At 54.1% G+C, this 17,104-nt stretch overlaps 2 protein-coding genes across 7 annotated transcripts in view; both read right to left on the bottom strand.

The window, feature by feature from the left end:
* Positions 1-873: 873 nt before the first annotated feature.
* On the bottom strand, positions 874-3,857 carry Gpt (glutamic--pyruvic transaminase). Its single transcript, XM_021182811.2, has 11 exons — positions 3,518-3,857; positions 3,289-3,378; positions 3,107-3,215; positions 2,865-2,998; positions 2,457-2,700; positions 2,158-2,237; positions 1,948-2,084; positions 1,673-1,847; positions 1,411-1,566; positions 1,213-1,325; positions 874-1,141 (listed from the first exon to the last, which is right to left on the bottom strand). The coding sequence occupies exons 1-11, from the start codon at positions 3,677-3,679 to the stop codon at positions 1,051-1,053; spliced, it is 1,491 nt and encodes a 496-aa protein (XP_021038470.1). The 5' UTR covers positions 3,680-3,857; the 3' UTR covers positions 874-1,050.
* Positions 3,858-5,609: 1,752 nt separating this feature from the next.
* Ppp1r16a (protein phosphatase 1 regulatory subunit 16A) overlaps positions 5,610-17,104 on the bottom strand; it is a 24,773-nt gene continuing 13,278 nt past the window's right edge. For 2 of the 6 annotated variants that reach the window (XM_021182807.2, XM_021182808.2), the window contains exons 2-12: positions 11,103-11,272; positions 9,435-10,427; positions 8,749-8,819; positions 8,523-8,668; positions 7,590-7,693; positions 7,392-7,516; positions 7,178-7,303; positions 7,016-7,091; positions 6,806-6,935; positions 6,496-6,658; positions 5,610-6,232 (exon numbers count right to left, since the gene is read on the bottom strand). In XM_021182807.2, coding sequence (XP_021038466.1) covers positions 5,858-6,232; positions 6,496-6,658; positions 6,806-6,935; positions 7,016-7,091; positions 7,178-7,303; positions 7,392-7,516; positions 7,590-7,693; positions 8,523-8,668; positions 8,749-8,819; positions 9,435-9,693 — 1,575 coding nt within the window. In that variant the 5' untranslated portion in view covers positions 9,694-10,427; positions 11,103-11,272 and the 3' untranslated portion in view covers positions 5,610-5,857. The remainder of the gene's footprint in view (positions 6,233-6,495; positions 6,659-6,805; positions 6,936-7,015; positions 7,092-7,177; positions 7,304-7,391; positions 7,517-7,589; positions 7,694-8,522; positions 8,669-8,748; positions 8,820-9,434; positions 10,428-11,102; positions 11,273-17,104) is intronic. The other 4 variants (XM_021182806.2, XM_029469843.1, XM_021182809.2 and 1 more) reach the window with 3 other exon arrangements.

The raw sequence follows: 17,104 nt of genomic DNA, 5'->3' as shown, positions 1-17,104 counted from the left end.
CCAGTGGTCCTAAATTCAATCCCTAGTACCACAAAACTTAGGGGATGGAGGACTGCTTTGCCAACCTCAGAGGAACACTGCAGACCAAACAAGTGAATCCCAGTAGTGTCTACTGTGCACAGGGGCTCATCCTGAGCCTCCCAGTCCAGGATGTATCTTTCCATTAGCACACATCTGCCCCAAGGGTTCCTAAATGTGCTTTGCAAAAGGACTTCCCCTGCTCTGCTCTGCCCGAGGTGGGCACCACCCAAGCCCTTGCTGTCAGTCCTAACTTGGTTGTAAGAGCTGATACCTCCCTCCTGTGGTTGGCACACACTGCTGTGTCCCGGAAAAAGGTTACTGCTTCTGATGCAGCCTCTGAGATCTCTTTCCCCTGCTATTCCCTAAGACCTCATCCCCTCCCAAGTGGTTCTGGAGTGGCCCTAAAAGGAAGATGCTCTGCCGTCACACTCTTTTCTTTCTTTTTGTTTTTTTGTTTTGTTTTGTTTTTTGTTTTATCGAGACAGGGTTTCTCTGTATAGCCCTGGCTGTCCTGGAACTTTCTTTGTAGACCAGGCTGACCTCGAACTCAGAAATCTGCCTGCCTCTACCTACCGAGTGCTGGGATTAAAGGTGTGCGCCACCAAGCCCGGCTTGCCGTCACACTCTTTACTGGCATGTTAGTTGATTTTATGTAACCGATCATCAATCACATGCCCCACACTTAAGACTGGACTGAAGACCTAGCCCACAGATGCACCTGTCTCAAGCCAAATGTAGGAATGACAATCTGGAGGGCCCTCCCTTCCTAGGGAACCATCCTTAGCAACTCCTCTAGATGCCGTTTCCAGTGTCCCTTATGTGGAGTCTGTGTGTCTACACAAAGCCAGTCAGGTGAGTCACAGCTGGGGTCACCCAGGCAGCCACCTCAAATCAGGCCGACACCCAGCTTTATTAGGGACCTGCAGGAACAAGTACCCAGACCCTATGCAAAATCAGAAATAGTGAGGGCTCCCAAGGACCCTGGGTTTGTTGAGTCAGAGAGCATCCAGTGTGGCCCTAGCCGTGGCTTCAGGAGTACTCATGAGTGAATTTTGCATGGAAGTGCCTCAGTTTCTCCAGCAGCACCCGCAGTTTCTCCATGGGGGGCAGAATGGTCATCCTGAAAAGGACAAATGGTCAGCGTGGAGCACAGGTCCATTAGTGGCAGGGTCAACCCATACCGGGTCTCACCGGAAATGATAGGTGCCCTCCTGCTGCCCAAAGCCACTCCCAGGCACAACGCAGATGCCAGTCTCTTCCAGGAGGCACAGGCAGAAGAACATGTCAGGGGCCAGGCCCAGTTCCTGGGGGTCAGGAGGGTGATCAGCTCACAGCCTGGTGCCCAGGCCCACACCCTGCTCGGCCCCCACGTAGCTCTGCATGCCCCACCTGCGCACGCTGCACTGCTTTCAAAGGCAGCTGCATTCGAGGGAAGGAATACATAGCGCCCTGCACCGGGTTGCAGCGGATCCCGGGGGCCTCGTTGAAGACCTGCTCCGTGAGTTTAGCCTTGGCTGCCAGTTCAGCCAGCACCTCCTGCCTCTCCTGCAGTCACAGGAGGGAATCATGGAAGAGGGTTTCAACGTGTCCCTCTATAGTCCCACCCAAAGCTGGATCACCGGGTATCTTTGGCCTGGTCTGGTCTGCTCACTGCTTGAAACTGCTTGAAGGACGGCTCGGAGGGGGTTGGCGGACTGACCACCATGCCCATCAAAGCCTGGCCCGGCACTGGTGGACACAGCCGCACGCTCATCAGTTTCGCCATCTGTTTCTGCACCTCGGCATCCATGTTTACCACTTCCACATAGCCACCACGAAACCCGCACCTGCCCAGGAGAGCGTGAGTTGAGGCTGCGCCACCCTGACAGTGACTGAGAGTCCTCTAGCCCTCCCACCTTCACCACCACCACCTGAGCCTGTACGCACTCGCCCATGTAGCCCTTAGAGACTGAGTGGAAAGACGCGAGCTCCTGCTGCGTGGCATATGGTGGCCCCATCTCCGTGAGCACCTTCTTGAATGAATGGAACTGAGAGCCCTCGGCATATACATTGTCCTGGTATACCTGTAGGGGTGGCAGTGTCATTCAGGCTGGGGGCTGAGTTGCTGCTCACCACTCTGTGTGCCCCTGTGCGTACCTCATCAGCCATCAGGAAGAGTCCCTCTTCGAAAGCAAAGCGGATTACGGCCTCGATGCACTCACGGGTCTGCACCTGCCCTGGAGTGTGAAGAAGCAACACTGACTTTCCAGTCAGCCGCCCGCGGGCAACAGAGAACCAAGCCCAAGACTACTCAGCCCAGGCGCTTGGGGTAGGAGAGCAAGGGCAGGTTCTGGAGGAAGAGGAGGGGCTGGCAGGAGGAGCCCAGTGAGGCGGAGCTAGCGGGGGGGGGGGGGGGGGAAGAGTGAAACTGCAGGGGGCGGAGCTGATAGGTTTACCCGTGGGGTTGCCGGGGTTGATGACGCACAGTACTCGAGGGCAGCAGCGGTCACGTGCCTGGCACAGAGCGCGCCGCAGCTCAGCGATGTCCAGAGCCCAGGCGCGCTCTTCGTCCAGGTAGTAGTCCACCTGCACGGCGTCCAGCTCAGCCAGCGCAGCTGAGTACAGTGGGTACTGAGGAATGGGAATGAGTACACCCGTTCGTGCACGGCCCTCGCCAGCTACCAGCAGCTTGAGCATTGTCTGTAGAAGGGATAGGGAGCCCAGCGTTAGTGCAACCAGAGTTGTACACCCCACCCTGCCTCCACCACCGCCCTGTGCTGACGCTGCTGTACCAGACTCAGCCCCATCTAGCCTCACACATAGAGCTACTCCGATTTGACCTGCCCTGCCCTGGTCTACCCTACCACGATGGCATCGCTGGCCCCTGTGGACAGAAATATGTTGTTCGGGTCTGCAGGGATGCCTCCGTCTCTCCTCTCAATGTATTGAGCCACATCCTCCCGAATCGGCTGGATTCCAGAGCTAATGCTATAGGCACCTGAAAGGGGACAAGCTAGTGAGGGGCCAAGTCCTGTAATCTTCCCAAGGGACTCATCCCTCTCTGCCTATCCTTAAGGCTTGGGCTCCACCTAGAGCTGGCACTCACCCAGGCTGTGGCCCCCGCATGCCTGCAAGATGCGTTCTGCCCTTCTCTTGGCATCCTCTGGGAAGTCCGGACTGCTCAGAAGATTGGGGTAGACACAGAGGGCCAGGACCTGGAAGAACCAAGTACTGAGTCCAGAGCAGCTGAGGAAGGAGGAGTAACCACAGGTAGTACAGCAGCCTAACCTGGCGGAAGAAGGTGATGGGTCTCTGCCCCATGGCTTGTGCATCCCCAATATTGGCACGGATAACCTCAGTAAAAGGCTTCTTCACACCCTGGGAAAGAAAGGAAGCGGGCAGGGAGATTGAACACCACCACCCTACTCTACTGCCTTTGTCCCACATTCCACTGTGCTGGGGACGAGCTCAGCAGCCCAAGTTTAGCAGAAGGGCAGTAAGTGGCCCAAGGCAATACCTGGCGCAGCTCCTGCTCCAGCTCCAAGGCACGCTGCACGATGGGGCCTCGGACGGCATACTCCACCCTCCGCACACATGGGTTCATGGTATCCAGAGTTAGCACCTTCCCCTTCAGTCCATTCCTTGAAGCCTGGATCCGGTCATTCCCTTGTGAGGCCATGGCTGCTCAAAGCAAGCAAGAATGCTGGCTCAAGAAGAAGGGTCCAGTGGGGGAGCAGGGCTGGGAATGAGGAGTCTGCGTGAGGTAAGGCACCACCCTCTCCACGGCAGCCTTCTGGCCCTACTGAAAGGGGCAGAAAAGGCTGAAGGAACTGGAGCACCCTGGGCCCCGCCCCATCAGGCTGGGCACAGATCTGCCCCAGGGTGCCAGAGGGAGTTGGTAAGGCAGCAGGCGGGGCTTGGGGCGAGGCCCAGTGCTGCCTAGTGTCCCCATGAGGGAGCAAGAGACCCACTTGGGGAGTAGGGACAGACGGATGGTTCAGTACTTGACACACTGGAAACTGGGAGAAGAGAGCACTGAGCATCTCAGCCTATTAAGAACAGAACCAGGGACTACTAGAGATTTACCCTAGCAAGGCCCAGCTGAGGCCTAGGCCTCAGACCTGATACACACCCCATCTTTACTTTAAGCAAGTGGACTTGTCTCCTATGTAACTAAGCCAGGTCTTGGGAATCTGGGGAGCACTGGGGGAAGGGAGAGAGATGTGTAGTCTCTGGGTTCCATGGGGACTGACAGAGTGCTATGCTTGGACCTTGGTCTCTGATGAGCCACTGCAAGGGTTTAGGGGGGAGGGGAAGAGACTGGAGATGGGACAGCTAGTTCTGGACACACCTCACCCTGGAGTGCCCTCATGCCCTTTCAATACACATCAGCTTGAGGGTGCCCTTAGGTCGACAACCCAGGCCAAGGGTAACTAAGTCCCCTTCCCTGCTGCTCCTGATTGGTAGAGAGAACAGGAAGTGAGCTCTGATAGGCCCACAGTACCCCACTCCCACTGGCCTTCTAGAAAGCTTATAGACTTGCTCAACACCTGGTCATCTAAGCCCTTAGACCCATCATGGCTCAGGCTAAGGGCTGGGGAGAATGACTTTTAAGCTGGGCAGCAGGCAGCTAGGAAGGCATGAAGTGAGCCTTAATCCCTCTGTCCCTGGAGGCCCTGGAGTGGGGACACACTCACCTCTGATCTCTTGGCTCTGATGCCACAGTAGCCTCCCAGCTCAGTGGCCTTTCTCTGGCCCTCAGGACACAGCACAGATTAATATAGGCTTGGCCCTGGCAGAACCTGCCACTGCCTGCCTCTTACTAGCAGGGCCCAAGTAGGAGTGGTAGCAGGTGGACTTCAGGCAGCAGCACAGCCCTACTCTAAATTTAACCAGCAGTCATCACTAACCCTCCCCCAAGCCCTTCCAAGGACACTAACCCTCCAACCACAGGTGCTAGAGGAAGGACAGGCCCTGAGGATGGACACCAGGCTGACCAGGTCAGTGCCCATGTGACCTCGTAGAGATGGCCATGCAAATACAAATGCAATGGTCATGATCTAGAATTGCCTTCTTCCCTAGCTTGAGGCCCCTAAAGGGCCCCTCTCATTCTGATACACTGTCCCTAGCCAGCACAGCCCGAGTGGCCAACTGCTTGTCACCTATACCAGCACAGGCGGAAGCTGGCAGACATGCCCCAGGATCAGGGCTTCATGCCAGAAACTGAGACCATGACCCTGGGAAGCACCTAATGCCAGTCTTCTGCCTGTTTCACGATGCTGGCTCTGGCTCAATCCTGTGGAAAACACCCTCTCCCTTCCAGCCAGGGTTCCCGTCCCTCTGCATGGTCACCCACTCCATCACCCACGAAGAGTTTTTTCCAAAGTGTCCTACTGCTTTCAGGAAAGCAAAGGGTTACAGAAGAGCCTCCAAGAAGCTGAACCAACTAGGAGAGGTGGAGGTTAAGGCTGGGCTTCTTGCCTATGGCCTTGAGCCTTTCTCCCACAAAGGCTGGGGCTGTTACCTGCAAGCCCAAGCATGCACCAATCTACAAGTTTGGGTGCTCCTGGGCATGGGTGGCTCCTAACCAGTGAGACACATGGGAAGGCTCGGTGGCAAACAGCCTTTATCAAGAGTCACAATAAACAGACTGTGGCCTGAGGCCCATAGGTAGAGCTCTGCATAGTCCATCCCTGAGCAAGGTGGCCAGTGTCCTGGGCTGGGAGGGGGATGGGGCTCTGTGCCGGCTCCCCCACAGCACTGGGGTATGTGCTGAAGTGGGTCACCAGGCCAGAGATCGTGAGGAAGCCTCCGGCTGGGCATGGGGTTGAACCCTGCCATACTGAGGAATCACATTTCACATGAGCAAGCAACACGGCCTCTTCTCCACAGACGCCTCCTCCAAGGGAGCAGTGAGCTTGAGCAGGGGCGGGTCCCCAATTGTGCTGAAGCCACAGTCAGGCTGGGAGGTCTCAGTATCAACAGACAGGTCAGGCTCAAAGGTCTCAGGCCCTTCAGGGGCAGGTCGCTGAAGCTTTGCAGCCGCTCGCTGGCGTTTCAGTTCTGCCAGTGTGTGGTGGGCCTTGTCCCGGACGAGGGCATCAGGGGCACTGTTCTCCTCAGGACTCAGATGATAGGAGACACTCCGATCTAGACGCTTGGAGTACAGGTGTCTCCCTGGGGGGGCCCCTACTTGGCCATTGTGTGGTCTGGCCACCTCAGGGCCATCGTCCTGTGAACAGAGCCAGGACCCCAGAAGCCATCAGGAGGTGCTTGTTTCCGCCTACACCAGCCTCGGGCTTCAAGTTTGTGTGAAGTGGTAGTAGGCGTACAGACATGAGTGTGGGAGGATCAGCAGCAGATACCTGCCTACAGGATCACTGGGCCTACTGCCTCCATAGAGGGCTAGCGCGGATAGAGGACTAGGCACTAAATAAGCAGATCACACAACAGGACTGCTCCACATGCGGGGCAGTACAGAGGCTGTGTGCTCACCTCCGGGGGCTGCAGCCGGAGCTCAGCGTCTGTCTGCCTGTCCTCATCCTCTAGAGGTTCTGGACTGGTGGGTGGCGGCTGCTGCCACACAATGGCCTCTTGGGCATGCTCCTTGCGGTACAGGTTGGTGCGATGTGTCAGGCTCACTCGTCTCACCACCTTCCTGGGAGAGAGAAAGCTGAGACGTCATCATCCATCTTACAACCACTGCCCACAAATCCCACTCCACCGGGGTTCCACCGCCAGCTGATGTCCCTGGGGGCAAAGCCTAGGTCTCAGCAAGTGGACAGTGACCACAGCAGAGGCTTACCCACGGCTGCCTGCACTAGAGGTACGGCGGCGCAGCAGGGAGCGCTGGCGGCCCTGGGCACGCAGGAGTGCATCTTGCTTGTGCTTGAGCTCCAGCAGTTTGGCTCTCACCTCCTCATCACCACATACATCTGAGGAGAGATGGACAGAGGTGTCATGGGCACGTTCATGGCCACTCCCTTCCACCAAATGTAGGCAACCCCACACTCACCGAGGGGTGTCTCGTCCACCAGAGATTTTCCATTCAGATCAGCCCCATGTGCCACAAGCAATTCTACCAGGTGTACCTGCAGGCAGCCAGCAGTAGCTGCTTGGCTGCGGGCTCTAGCGAGAGCCCGGAACCTACCCTCTCCCTGCTCCTGTGCACACTCACCTGGCCCCAGTAAGCCGCGGCATGCAGAGGCTCCCAGCCATCATGGTCCTTAGCGCTCAGGCTGGCGCCTTGCTCCAGCAGCAGGGTAGCCACCTCACTGAACCCATTAGCAGCGGCGATGTGCAGCTGCAGGCAGACCACTCAGCCCTGAATCCCTGAACCCCTTCCAAGTACCTGCCCCAGGACAAACACCCCCAAGTGCCTGAGTTCTCACCAGAGTAGCCCCATGATCCAAAGGGTCATTGAGGTTAGCCCCAGCCTGCAGGCGGTTCTGGAGGTCATTCAGCATGCACAGCTCTGGCACTGCCCGGGCCTCCTCAATGCCATCCTGGGTGATACCTGAGAGGCAAGGTGGCTCAGAGAAGGCATGACGTAGGGCACCAGCCCTTGCAGGCGGGCACAGCACACTCACCCTGGTTGGCCATGGCAGTCTCAAGGCAATCCAGTGTCTGTGCGTCCTCACACAGGTCGTAGGGCATATTCCCGTCGGAATTGACTGCAAGGAGATCTGCACCACTATAAGGCAAACAGACAAGCCAGCAGCCTCAGGGCCTTCATGCAGCAGCTCTCAGTCCCCGTGCTGCATGTTTCCCTCAGCGGTGGCCTCAGCCTAGCACTGTCCTTGGTAAGAGAGGGCAGGAAGGAGGAAAACAAAGCCCTAGCTCCTGCAAGAAAAGCTGGCCTGGGGCCTGACTGTTATCCCCTACTAGACCCTGTCTTCAAGCTAGACTTAGCAATCTCTAGCCAACCTGTAGTCTTTATCCATCCTGGCTTCAGGTTTATGACACCTATCTACCCCCATATATACAGTAGAGGCACCTGCAGATGTGCAAAGGCTCTGGGACACCCACAACACAGAAGGGGCGCCTATGCGTGGTGGAAGGACAGATCCAGAAGGATGTTTGCGGTTCAATACCAGCTTCAAAAGGAGCCCCAGGGACCTGCTAGCTCCACACCCCTAACGCATTACCAAGGAAGTTGTGTGGGACAGTCGTCTGTTCACACAAGGATAACCGAGTTTCTATACCTGACCTAATGGAGAAGGCCCTGAATCTAGTGAAGCCACAAGTTTCCTCTGCTCTACCTTAGGGGTAGAGGCCTCATTTGTATCCAGGCACTTCCTCCTAGACACAGCTGGGCTCTTCATTCCCCTTCCCTCCTTACCAAGTCCATCCCAACACTGAGCAAGCATGTGACTCTGGAGAGGCCCTTGGTCCAGAGTTGGAAGTCAGGCCACAGAACATAGTGAGCACACTCTTCCCTATGGGATCCCAGGCATGGTTGACACAAGAAGCATCCCAGATGGGTCACTTGAGCCACCATGTGAACACCCAGTAGGTCCTACCGTGAAGTAAGGAGTTCCACCAGATGCAGATGGCCACAGGTGGCTGCAGCATGCAGAGGTGTCCAGCACTCACTGTCTCGAGCATTGACATCAGCCCCAGCGTCCAGGAGCTGCTGTGCCATCTCTTGGAAGTCGTCAATGCAGCACTGCAAACAAGCAGCCCAAGCCCCACACCCTGAGCCTCAGCTGGGCCAGGCAGCCCCGCCCCACTCCTGCAGGCACTCACCTGGTGCAGTGCAGTCAAGCCATCTTCATTGGCCAGGTTGGGGCTAACTCCACTGGTAAGGAACTGGCGGACTGCAAGAAGAAGGCAGGAAGGGTCCTCAAGAGATACCAGGTGCCTCTTCCTTCAGGCCCCAGGAGTTACAAGCATGGGGCCCAGGGAAGGAAAGAGAGCCCACTAAGGTTAGACTTGTCTTTGTACTAGGAAGACTCCAGTCAGAGAAAAGTCAAAGGCAGGGCCTGGGGAAGTGTGTAGTACTGCCAAGCCATGTGTGTTCTAGGACCCACACTGGGCCCAGACAGCACCCACTCACTTCCTCCATCTCTAACCAGAAATGAACAACACTGTCCATCTCTCCAGAGATGGGGCTTGGAAGGCATGTATAAAGGGAAAGGATTCATGGGACACACTGTTGAGAGGCAGTGATGGCTACCAGCTGAAGTATTAGTCTTCTCTGCAACCCGCAGTGTCTACCCATGGTCCAGCCCTCCCATAGCCTGACTTTCCTCACAGAAACACCTCTTACATCCACCCCCTATTAAGGACAGTTCACTCTTAGTATCAGAGTGGCTGGAGCCCAGGAGCTGGAGACAATTCTAGGCCTAGTTCTGAGCCAACACAGTGCAGGGCCACACCCAGACGGATGGGAGTGCCTGCTTTGCTCTGCCCGAGGACTCAAGCACACTCACCCTCCTCCAGGTCGTTTCGGGCAGCAGCCTCCAGAAGGGCGACGCTGGGAGGGAAGAGGACATGCTTCCGAGGCCTGAGGCCAGCCGCTTCCTTCCATGGTTGCTCCCCATGGCCCTTCTTGCTGTGAGCCTCCTTCTCAGCCTGGGCCCACATCTTTACCTGCTGGGCACGTCGCTTCTGGGCATGCTTCAGGCGCTCCTGGGTGCTCATCCTGCCTACCATGGGCATCTCTGCCAGCAGCTCCAAGTGCTCGGCCATGGTGGTGGATGTCTGCCCTCAGGGCGTTTGGGGGCACCACGATCTGGGTTTGGGGGGCCAGGACAAGCCTGAAGGGTGGGGCAGCTGGCTGGACAGGCACCCTTGGGGGCATCACCTTTCTAAGACTTGATGCCCTCTGTCCCTGGCAAGGCTGAGATGGGAGGCCCCACACTGTGACCAGGCCCAGCTGCCCTAAGGGGCAGAGCCCAGACAGGCAGGGCAGTGTGGCATGGGGTGGGGAGGAAGGTGTGTAAGTGGGGATGCCTGCAGTCGTTCCCCAGGTAGGACAGACACCTCAAGTGTTCAGCTGGCAGGGCTTCTGTACACAGCACCTCGCCTCCCTCTTGGGGTCAGGGTGCACAGCCTGTGGGAAGTAGCCCTAAGACCTGGCCGGCCTCAGTCCAGGGTCTGAAGCTAATTACCCAGATAACAAAGTTTCAGCTTCCTGGCACCCTGCCTAGGACAATGGAGGGCAGGGCCAATCAGCAGCAAGCCCCTGGCAGCCCCTGGGAACCTCTGCTCCTCTTCCATGCTGGCTGCCCTCAGTCTTATGGGTGGCTTTTCAGTCAGCACAAGTAGGTCTAACAAGCTATGGCAGCAAAGGTCAGGGAGTATGGTCAGTCCTGGGATTCCAGCTTCCAGCGTCCAAGGGTGACAATCTCTAGGCAGCTAGGAGACAGGAGTTCTGTCAATATTTTCTCAGGGGAACCACCCCTTCCAGCCGTCACACACACCTGAGGAGTAAATATGAATAAGGAAACACATCAAGGTCAGTCCGTAGGACGAGGCTCCAGGGGAGCCCTGTGTGGAACCCACCCTCTTCCCCCAGCACACTGAAAGTCAACAACACGGGGGTGGGGGGGGTGCTCTGCCTTACTCTTCCCACCTAACTAGGGAAGAGTAGGACACGGGGTATCTCGGGGCCTACTCATCCTTTTCAGAAATGGCTATGCAGCCTAGACAGTAAAACAGAGCTGGCTGCGCTGGGCTGGGCAAGGTTTTTTCCCTGGGCTCTAGGGGTAGCATAAGGGCTTCGCAGACTGCTTACTGAGCACCCTATAGTCTACCATCTGCCTCGCTCCCATCAGGAAGATAGCTCAGTCCAGTCACTAGATCTGCTACACCCACTCTGCTCCAGGTGCTCAGCCATGGTGGTGGACGTCTGCCCTCAGGGCGTTTTGGGGCACCACGATCAGAAGGATGCCGCACATCATTTTGTGGCATTCCGCTGAAGCCATAGAGACCCTAGTATCCTCAGGAAGAGGAATTAAGAGCTGTCTCCCCTGTCACCATCATTAGACAAAAGGAAAGAAACCCTGATGTCCTTGTCCTATAGAAATGAAACCAGCCCACGAACAGCGACTACTTCCCAAGTAGAAAACATAAACACGCTGGCTTCTGTCTCTCACCTGAGCACCTGAGCACTCTCTGGCTGCTGCTGCTGCAGGAAGATAAGCAAGGCTTCTTGCCACTCCAGACTGCCCGGGAGGCCCTGTCTTCCACAATACATAGTCCTTAACCCAGTGGCCCACCTTCATGACCTGCTTGGAATGTGCCTGAGGACAGACTCTTGTGTGATCTGGGATAGAACACAGGGACCTCAGTAAGCCCGGGCCTACCCTACACATGCAGCCCACTGAAATGATTCTTATTCTAAGGGTGTTCCAGTCCAGCTCCTAGCAGACTGAGCTCTAAGCTTTCAGTTCTGATTCTAGGAGCTGTCTGTCTACCTGGCTTCCCCCCAGAAGCTAGCCTTAAAGGGAACAGGCCAGCTAAAAGCCAGTGGGCCCTTCTGAAGTTCTAGCAGAGACCAACTCTTGCCTATCTAAACCTTGGCTGACCCAGCTGGACCCGACTAAGGTGTGGTTCCTCTCCTAGCCTGCCAGAGTCATGAAGACAGCTAATCTACCAAGGCCTGATTGACCAGCACAGCAGTTCTACCACATGGTCACAATGCCACCAAAACCCAAACCGGTCCGAGCAGGGCAGCTCCTGCTCAACTCTGCAAATCCTTCCCAGAGTCTCTCTGGAATGTAAAGCAGAGATAATTTGATTTACCCCAGAACTGACTGGGCTTCAGGCTTTGCTGAGCTGAGCCAAGAATGTGGGACACAGCAAGGACTTTGACCTCCATCCCCATCCTTCAGCCTGAGCACCACTGGACTGACCCAGCCTACAGAGTACCCAACACGGCAGCTGACCTTCATCCCACAAGACCAGCACCCTAACTCCACACCATTCTCTACAGATCGAATGAGAACATGACCAACTACTTGGGGCTCTTGGCTTCCCTACTCTACCCCACTATATAACCACCTTATAGCAAGTACTTACTTCACCCCCCAATTTATACTCAGGGGAGTCAAGTTTGATAGCCATTGCTACAGACAAGATCTATTTTGCTGGCTGGGAAAGCTACAAGAGCTGACTCAGGCAGGTCTAATTATTCTAGACCCAAATGAAGGGCATGCTGGGACAGCCCTGACCACCAAGAACATCTTTATCAGATGCCCAAATGTTCCCCACTGCCCTGCAATGACAGGTTCCCATTCCATGTGTGGCCAGCACTGCCCTGTTAATCCCTACATGGTACCTTTGAACCTACCGCATGGTATCTGTAGTGAGCCCAGAGCCTGACAGCCATTAAGGGGCCTAAATGCATGGGAGCAAGGAATGATAAAGGTGGAGGCAGATGACCCAGAAGTGGGGACAAAGGATAGATGTCCAGAGAAAGGACAGAAGAGAGGAAAGGAAAGGCAGGAAAGGTTCAGAGAAGAGCTACAGAGCGGGGGGTAGGGGTGGGGACAAAAACCAAACACAAACAGTGCACCTGCTATAGGCTCGGACGTGCACAGGAGAGCACACACATCACACCTCTCTGAAGGTGCATCTCCAGGCCTCTCTGATACCATCTACTGGAACATCCTCCCACACTGAAGCCCATTCAGCAAAGAGGGAAGCAGAGAGGAGTAAGCCCTTCTGTCTCTGGCTGCACATCACAAGGGGAGCTGGCAAGACGGTGGGTAGCAATGGGGCAGCTGATAAAAGAGTCCCTGGCTGTGACAAGATGACATCAACCAACAGTTTATTTGGTCTGTGGCAAAAAAAGTACCTTCCTAGACACCTACAGGCACGAAGCATGCAGACAAGACCCTGCCAGTCTGTAGAATGTGTCTATGTATACACTTCTGCCACAAGTTAAAGCAGATGAATGGGCTGAGATGAGAGAGGGGCTTCGACACACTGACATGGGTGCAGAAGCTGACAGGACTCTGGGTAAATGAACTCCTCTTCTTTTTCACACACAGGAAGGCTGTCTAAGAGTAGAAATGGCACAAGTGACTCTCATTAGGCCAATGGCTATCCAGAGAGCACAACCCTGCTAAGCCACTGGGGAAAGTATGGATGGAAGGACGCTCTAGCCCCATGGTTTGTACCCTGGGTCTGCAGGCTGTGCCTGACCTCATAGTTGAAAATTGTGGTCACAATGACTGTGGCTCACAGTTCAGGGCATCCACCATGTTCTGTCAAGCCCAGCTACAGGAAGCTCACTCCTACATTGTACTGACAGACACAGAGTACCTGGACACATCTAGCCACTTACTGCAAGCCACACTGTAAAATAAAACAATAGGAAAAACCTGGCTACCGATCAAAGGAACTTACCTTAATAAGGCCTACAAGGTTTTATGGAGAAGGTTTCTAGTACACTGTGCTGGTTAGTTTCTATCAAGTTGACACCACCTAGGGTGGCCTGGGAAGAGGAAACTGAGAAAACACTTCCTCGCTCTGGCTGTGGGGCATGGTTTTGGCTGCTGATAGACATGGGAGGGCCCAGCCCACTGTGGGCAGTGGCACCCCTGAGCAGGTGGACCTGGGTTAGATAAGCAAGCAATCGAAGAAAGACACAGAGATCAAACTAGTAACTGTTCTGTGGCTTCCCTAGATGGTAGTCTATAGGCCCTCTCAAATTGTTTATGGTCATTATTTTATCACAGCAACAGAAACCTAAGTAGGATATCATGCTATGACGGAAAGAACTCTAAGAAACAGTGTTTGTTTAGCTGTGAAAAAAGATATAAGAGCATGCTGGGAGATGGCTCAGTGGTTAAGGACACTTACTGATCTTGGCAGAGGGCCTAGATTCAGTTCCCAGCCGCCACAGACCGATCACAATCACCTGTAACTCCAGCTCCACGGGATTTGAAGCCCTCCTCTGGCCTCCAAAGACATTGTACGTACACACATACATAAACCTACACTCACATAGAGTTAAAAATAAATCTGTCGTGTGTGATACAAACTTTAATGCTAGCACTGAGGAGGCAGGCAGATCTCTATGAGTTTAAGGCTATCCTGGTCTACAGAGTAAGTTCTGGACTAGCCAAAGCGACATAATGAGACCTGTCTCCAAAAATAAACAAATAATATATTTTTAAAAGATATTAAAATAAAGGCTGGAGCCGGGCAGTGGTGGCGCACGCCTTTAATCCCAGCACTTGAGAGGCAGAGGCAGGCAGATTTCTGAGTTCGAGGCCAGCCTGGTCTACAAAGTGAGTTCCAGGACAGCCAGGGCTACACAGAGAAACCCTGTCTCAAAAAACAAAAAATAAATAAATAAATAAAGGCTGGAAGCCATGTGGTGGTGGCACACACCTTTAATCCCAGCACTCAGGAGGCAGAAGCAGGTGGATCTCTGTGAGTTCAAGGCCGGCCAGATCTACAGAGTGGGTTCCACGTCAGCCAGCTCTACACAGAGAAGCCCTGTCTTGAAAAAAACAAGCAAACAAAGGCTGGAAAGATGGATCAATATGTCTGAGCAGTTAAGAGCACTGACTGCTCTCCCAGAAGACCTAGGTTCAATTCCCAGCACCATCCATAACTCCAGTCTCAGAGAACCTGCCACTCTCTTCTGGCTTCTGGGAGCACTCTGTACAAGTGGTACACATATAGACAAGCAGGCAAAACATTCATACACATAAAAATAAGTTGTACAAGAGCAGTCTTTAATAAAAGTTGAGAGTAGGGCACAGTGGTAAACCCAAGATCTCCAGCCACTAGTGGGCCTGAGGTGGAAAGACGGCTCGAGCACCTGAGCCCATCCTTGGAAACGCTGGGATGGCATTTCAATAGAGTACTTGTCTAGTATTCCCAAACTCCTGGAAGCCATCCCCACTACTACACATACACACACAAAGTAACAGTATGTGCATTTATAGTTTTAACCATGAGAAAGAGACACAAGAAAAAAGGAGAAATGGGACCAGGTATGGGGAAGAACGTGTGTTTGATACGGTGTAGAAGAAGTTGGACTACGTGAAGATTACTGTCTGAGAAACTCTGGTAAGAGCTCTGCACTGAGCAGGTGTGAACCGCCCCTGCTCAGGTACACTGTGGGCACCCGGAGAGAAAAGCAGAGGAGCACTGGGCAAGGGAAGAGCAGGCAATGCAGGGAAGGCCACTCAGCCAGCTAAGCAAGGCTCTTACCTTCTCATGCTGTGGGAGCTGAGAAGGCCTCAAAACAAGGAGAGACACAATTAGACAGCAGAGACTGAGGGAGGCGAGGTAGTAGGGCGAGGAGACAGCCCACAAGTAGAAAGTGGACAGGAAGACAGGAAATGGTAGAAATTAGAAGGAAGAGGACTAGGAACAACAGAAAGCTCCAAGGGAGGAAAGGGCCAGGAGGGCAGATGGAGGGCCGCAGACAGAGAGAGGGCTGACGGCAGCCAGAGAGGGCCAGGGGAAGTGGTCATTGTGGGTACAGGCAGAGACCAACCGTCGGCCTGTAAGGAACTGGGTGGCAAGGAAGGCTCCTCAGAACGCATATGGACAAAAGAGGCCCACACTGGGGAAGGACTCAAGTGCTAGCAGTGGGAAGTTCCCTGGGGAACAAGAACCTCTCTTCACACAAAATAAACTCCAGATGGCATATGCATGGCCTTAGAAAGAGAGAGCACACAGACAGTACACACAGCACACACATGACCTTAAGAAAGAGAGAGCCAAAAGAATACAAAATGTTTCATAATCCTAACACAGACACAGACACATACATAAAAATTTTTAAACATGAAACAAACTCCCCAAAGTGAAAGGAAACCCCCCCAAAATCCTATTACATTTAGTTTTCAAACACTCTACATTATAAAAAGGAGACGAAATAAAACCGACAAGGCTAGGCCTGATGGCTTAAGATGGTGATTCTAGAACTCGGGAGGCTAAGATATGAAGGTCCCAGTGAGTCCAAGGCCAGCCTGGGCAAGAATAAGACTCTAGTTTCAACAACCAATGATAAACCCTACAAGATCCAAAGTGACACCTTTGATCCCAGAACTCAGGAGGCAGAGGCAGGTTGGATCTCTGTGAGTTCAAGGCCAGCCTGTGTACGTTCTGAGACTCACTGGACCTCGGCCTCACATAAGCTCTCCTAGATCTCAGCATGCTGCCAGAGGGAGTGGCACCTCGCAATAGAACCCCTCACTAGAGCATTGGCTTAAATGGGAAGGAAGCTTTTGACCTCCACCCCACATCTTCAAGGCCTGAAATCCAGCAACAGCTTTAAAGGTTGCCAGTGAGCTCACATCCTCGTTTCTTGGGGGTTTTTTGGTGTTTTGTTTGTTTGTTTGTTTTGTTTTTTTTTGAGACAGGGTTTCTCTGGAACTCACTCTGTAGACCAGGCTGACCTCGAACTCAGAAATCCACCTGCCTCTGCCTCCCAAGTGCTGGGATTAAAGGCGTGCGCCACCACTGCCCAGGTGATGTCCTCATTTCTTAATGCTGCTCCCACCCCACTGGCATGTCCCCCTCCCTCAACCATGCCTAGGTTACCATCTCACCCCAAGAGCTCTTTGTTCCTTGCTATACCTGCAAAGCACTGTCCCCTCCTCTCTGTAGTCTCAGCCTCCCCCTTCCAAGCCCCATTCTGTAGCTGAATTCCTGATGGTCCAAGTATTCTCCGAGTATAATCCTGCATGTCTCTGCCACCTCATAGCCTTGGCCTCTTCTTTGTCAACTATACCCTCCATCTAGTCCTCATGTCTTCCCCTGTAGTCTCAGTGCAAAGCACCCCCACCCCCATTCTTCTCCTATCTCTCCTATGACCCAAGCTTAACAGTCCAGCACTCACACCTACACAGTGCTGTTCTCACCCCCATTCCCACCCTCCACCCCAACCAGCCTCAGTTCTGAGCTCTCTGACCAGAGCTCTAGTATCACTGAGGGAAACAGCAGAGCTTAGAACAAACCACATGGAGCTGCCTGGTCCTGAGTGCTGCAGTCAGTCACCTAGCTGCACAGACACCTCACTTCTCACTGCAGTCAGTCACCTAGATGCACAGATACCTCACTTCCCACTGCAGCCAGTCACCTAGATGCACAGACACCTCACTTCTCACTGCAGTCAGTCACCTAG

This window comes from Mus caroli, chromosome 15, assembly GCF_900094665.2.
Source record: "Mus caroli chromosome 15, CAROLI_EIJ_v1.1, whole genome shotgun sequence".
In the NCBI taxonomy this organism is placed as follows: domain Eukaryota; kingdom Metazoa; phylum Chordata; class Mammalia; order Rodentia; family Muridae; genus Mus; species Mus caroli.
Note: the sequence above shows the minus strand (reverse complement) of the source record. Positions and strands in the feature narration are given on the sequence as shown.

Excerpts from the sequence above, each read along its gene's own strand:
- Gpt (XM_021182811.2), bottom strand. The coding sequence starts at position 3,679 with ATGGCCTCACAAGGGAATGACCGGATCCAGGCTTCAAGGAATGGACTG. Across the intron at positions 2,238-2,456 it reads CAACCCCGGCAACCCCACGG|GGCAGGTGCAGACCCGTGAG; the intron begins GTAAACCTATCA and ends TTCACACTCCAG. Across the intron at positions 1,142-1,212 it reads GAGGGCACCTATCATTTCCG|GATGACCATTCTGCCCCCCA; the intron begins GTGAGACCCGGT and ends TGTCCTTTTCAG.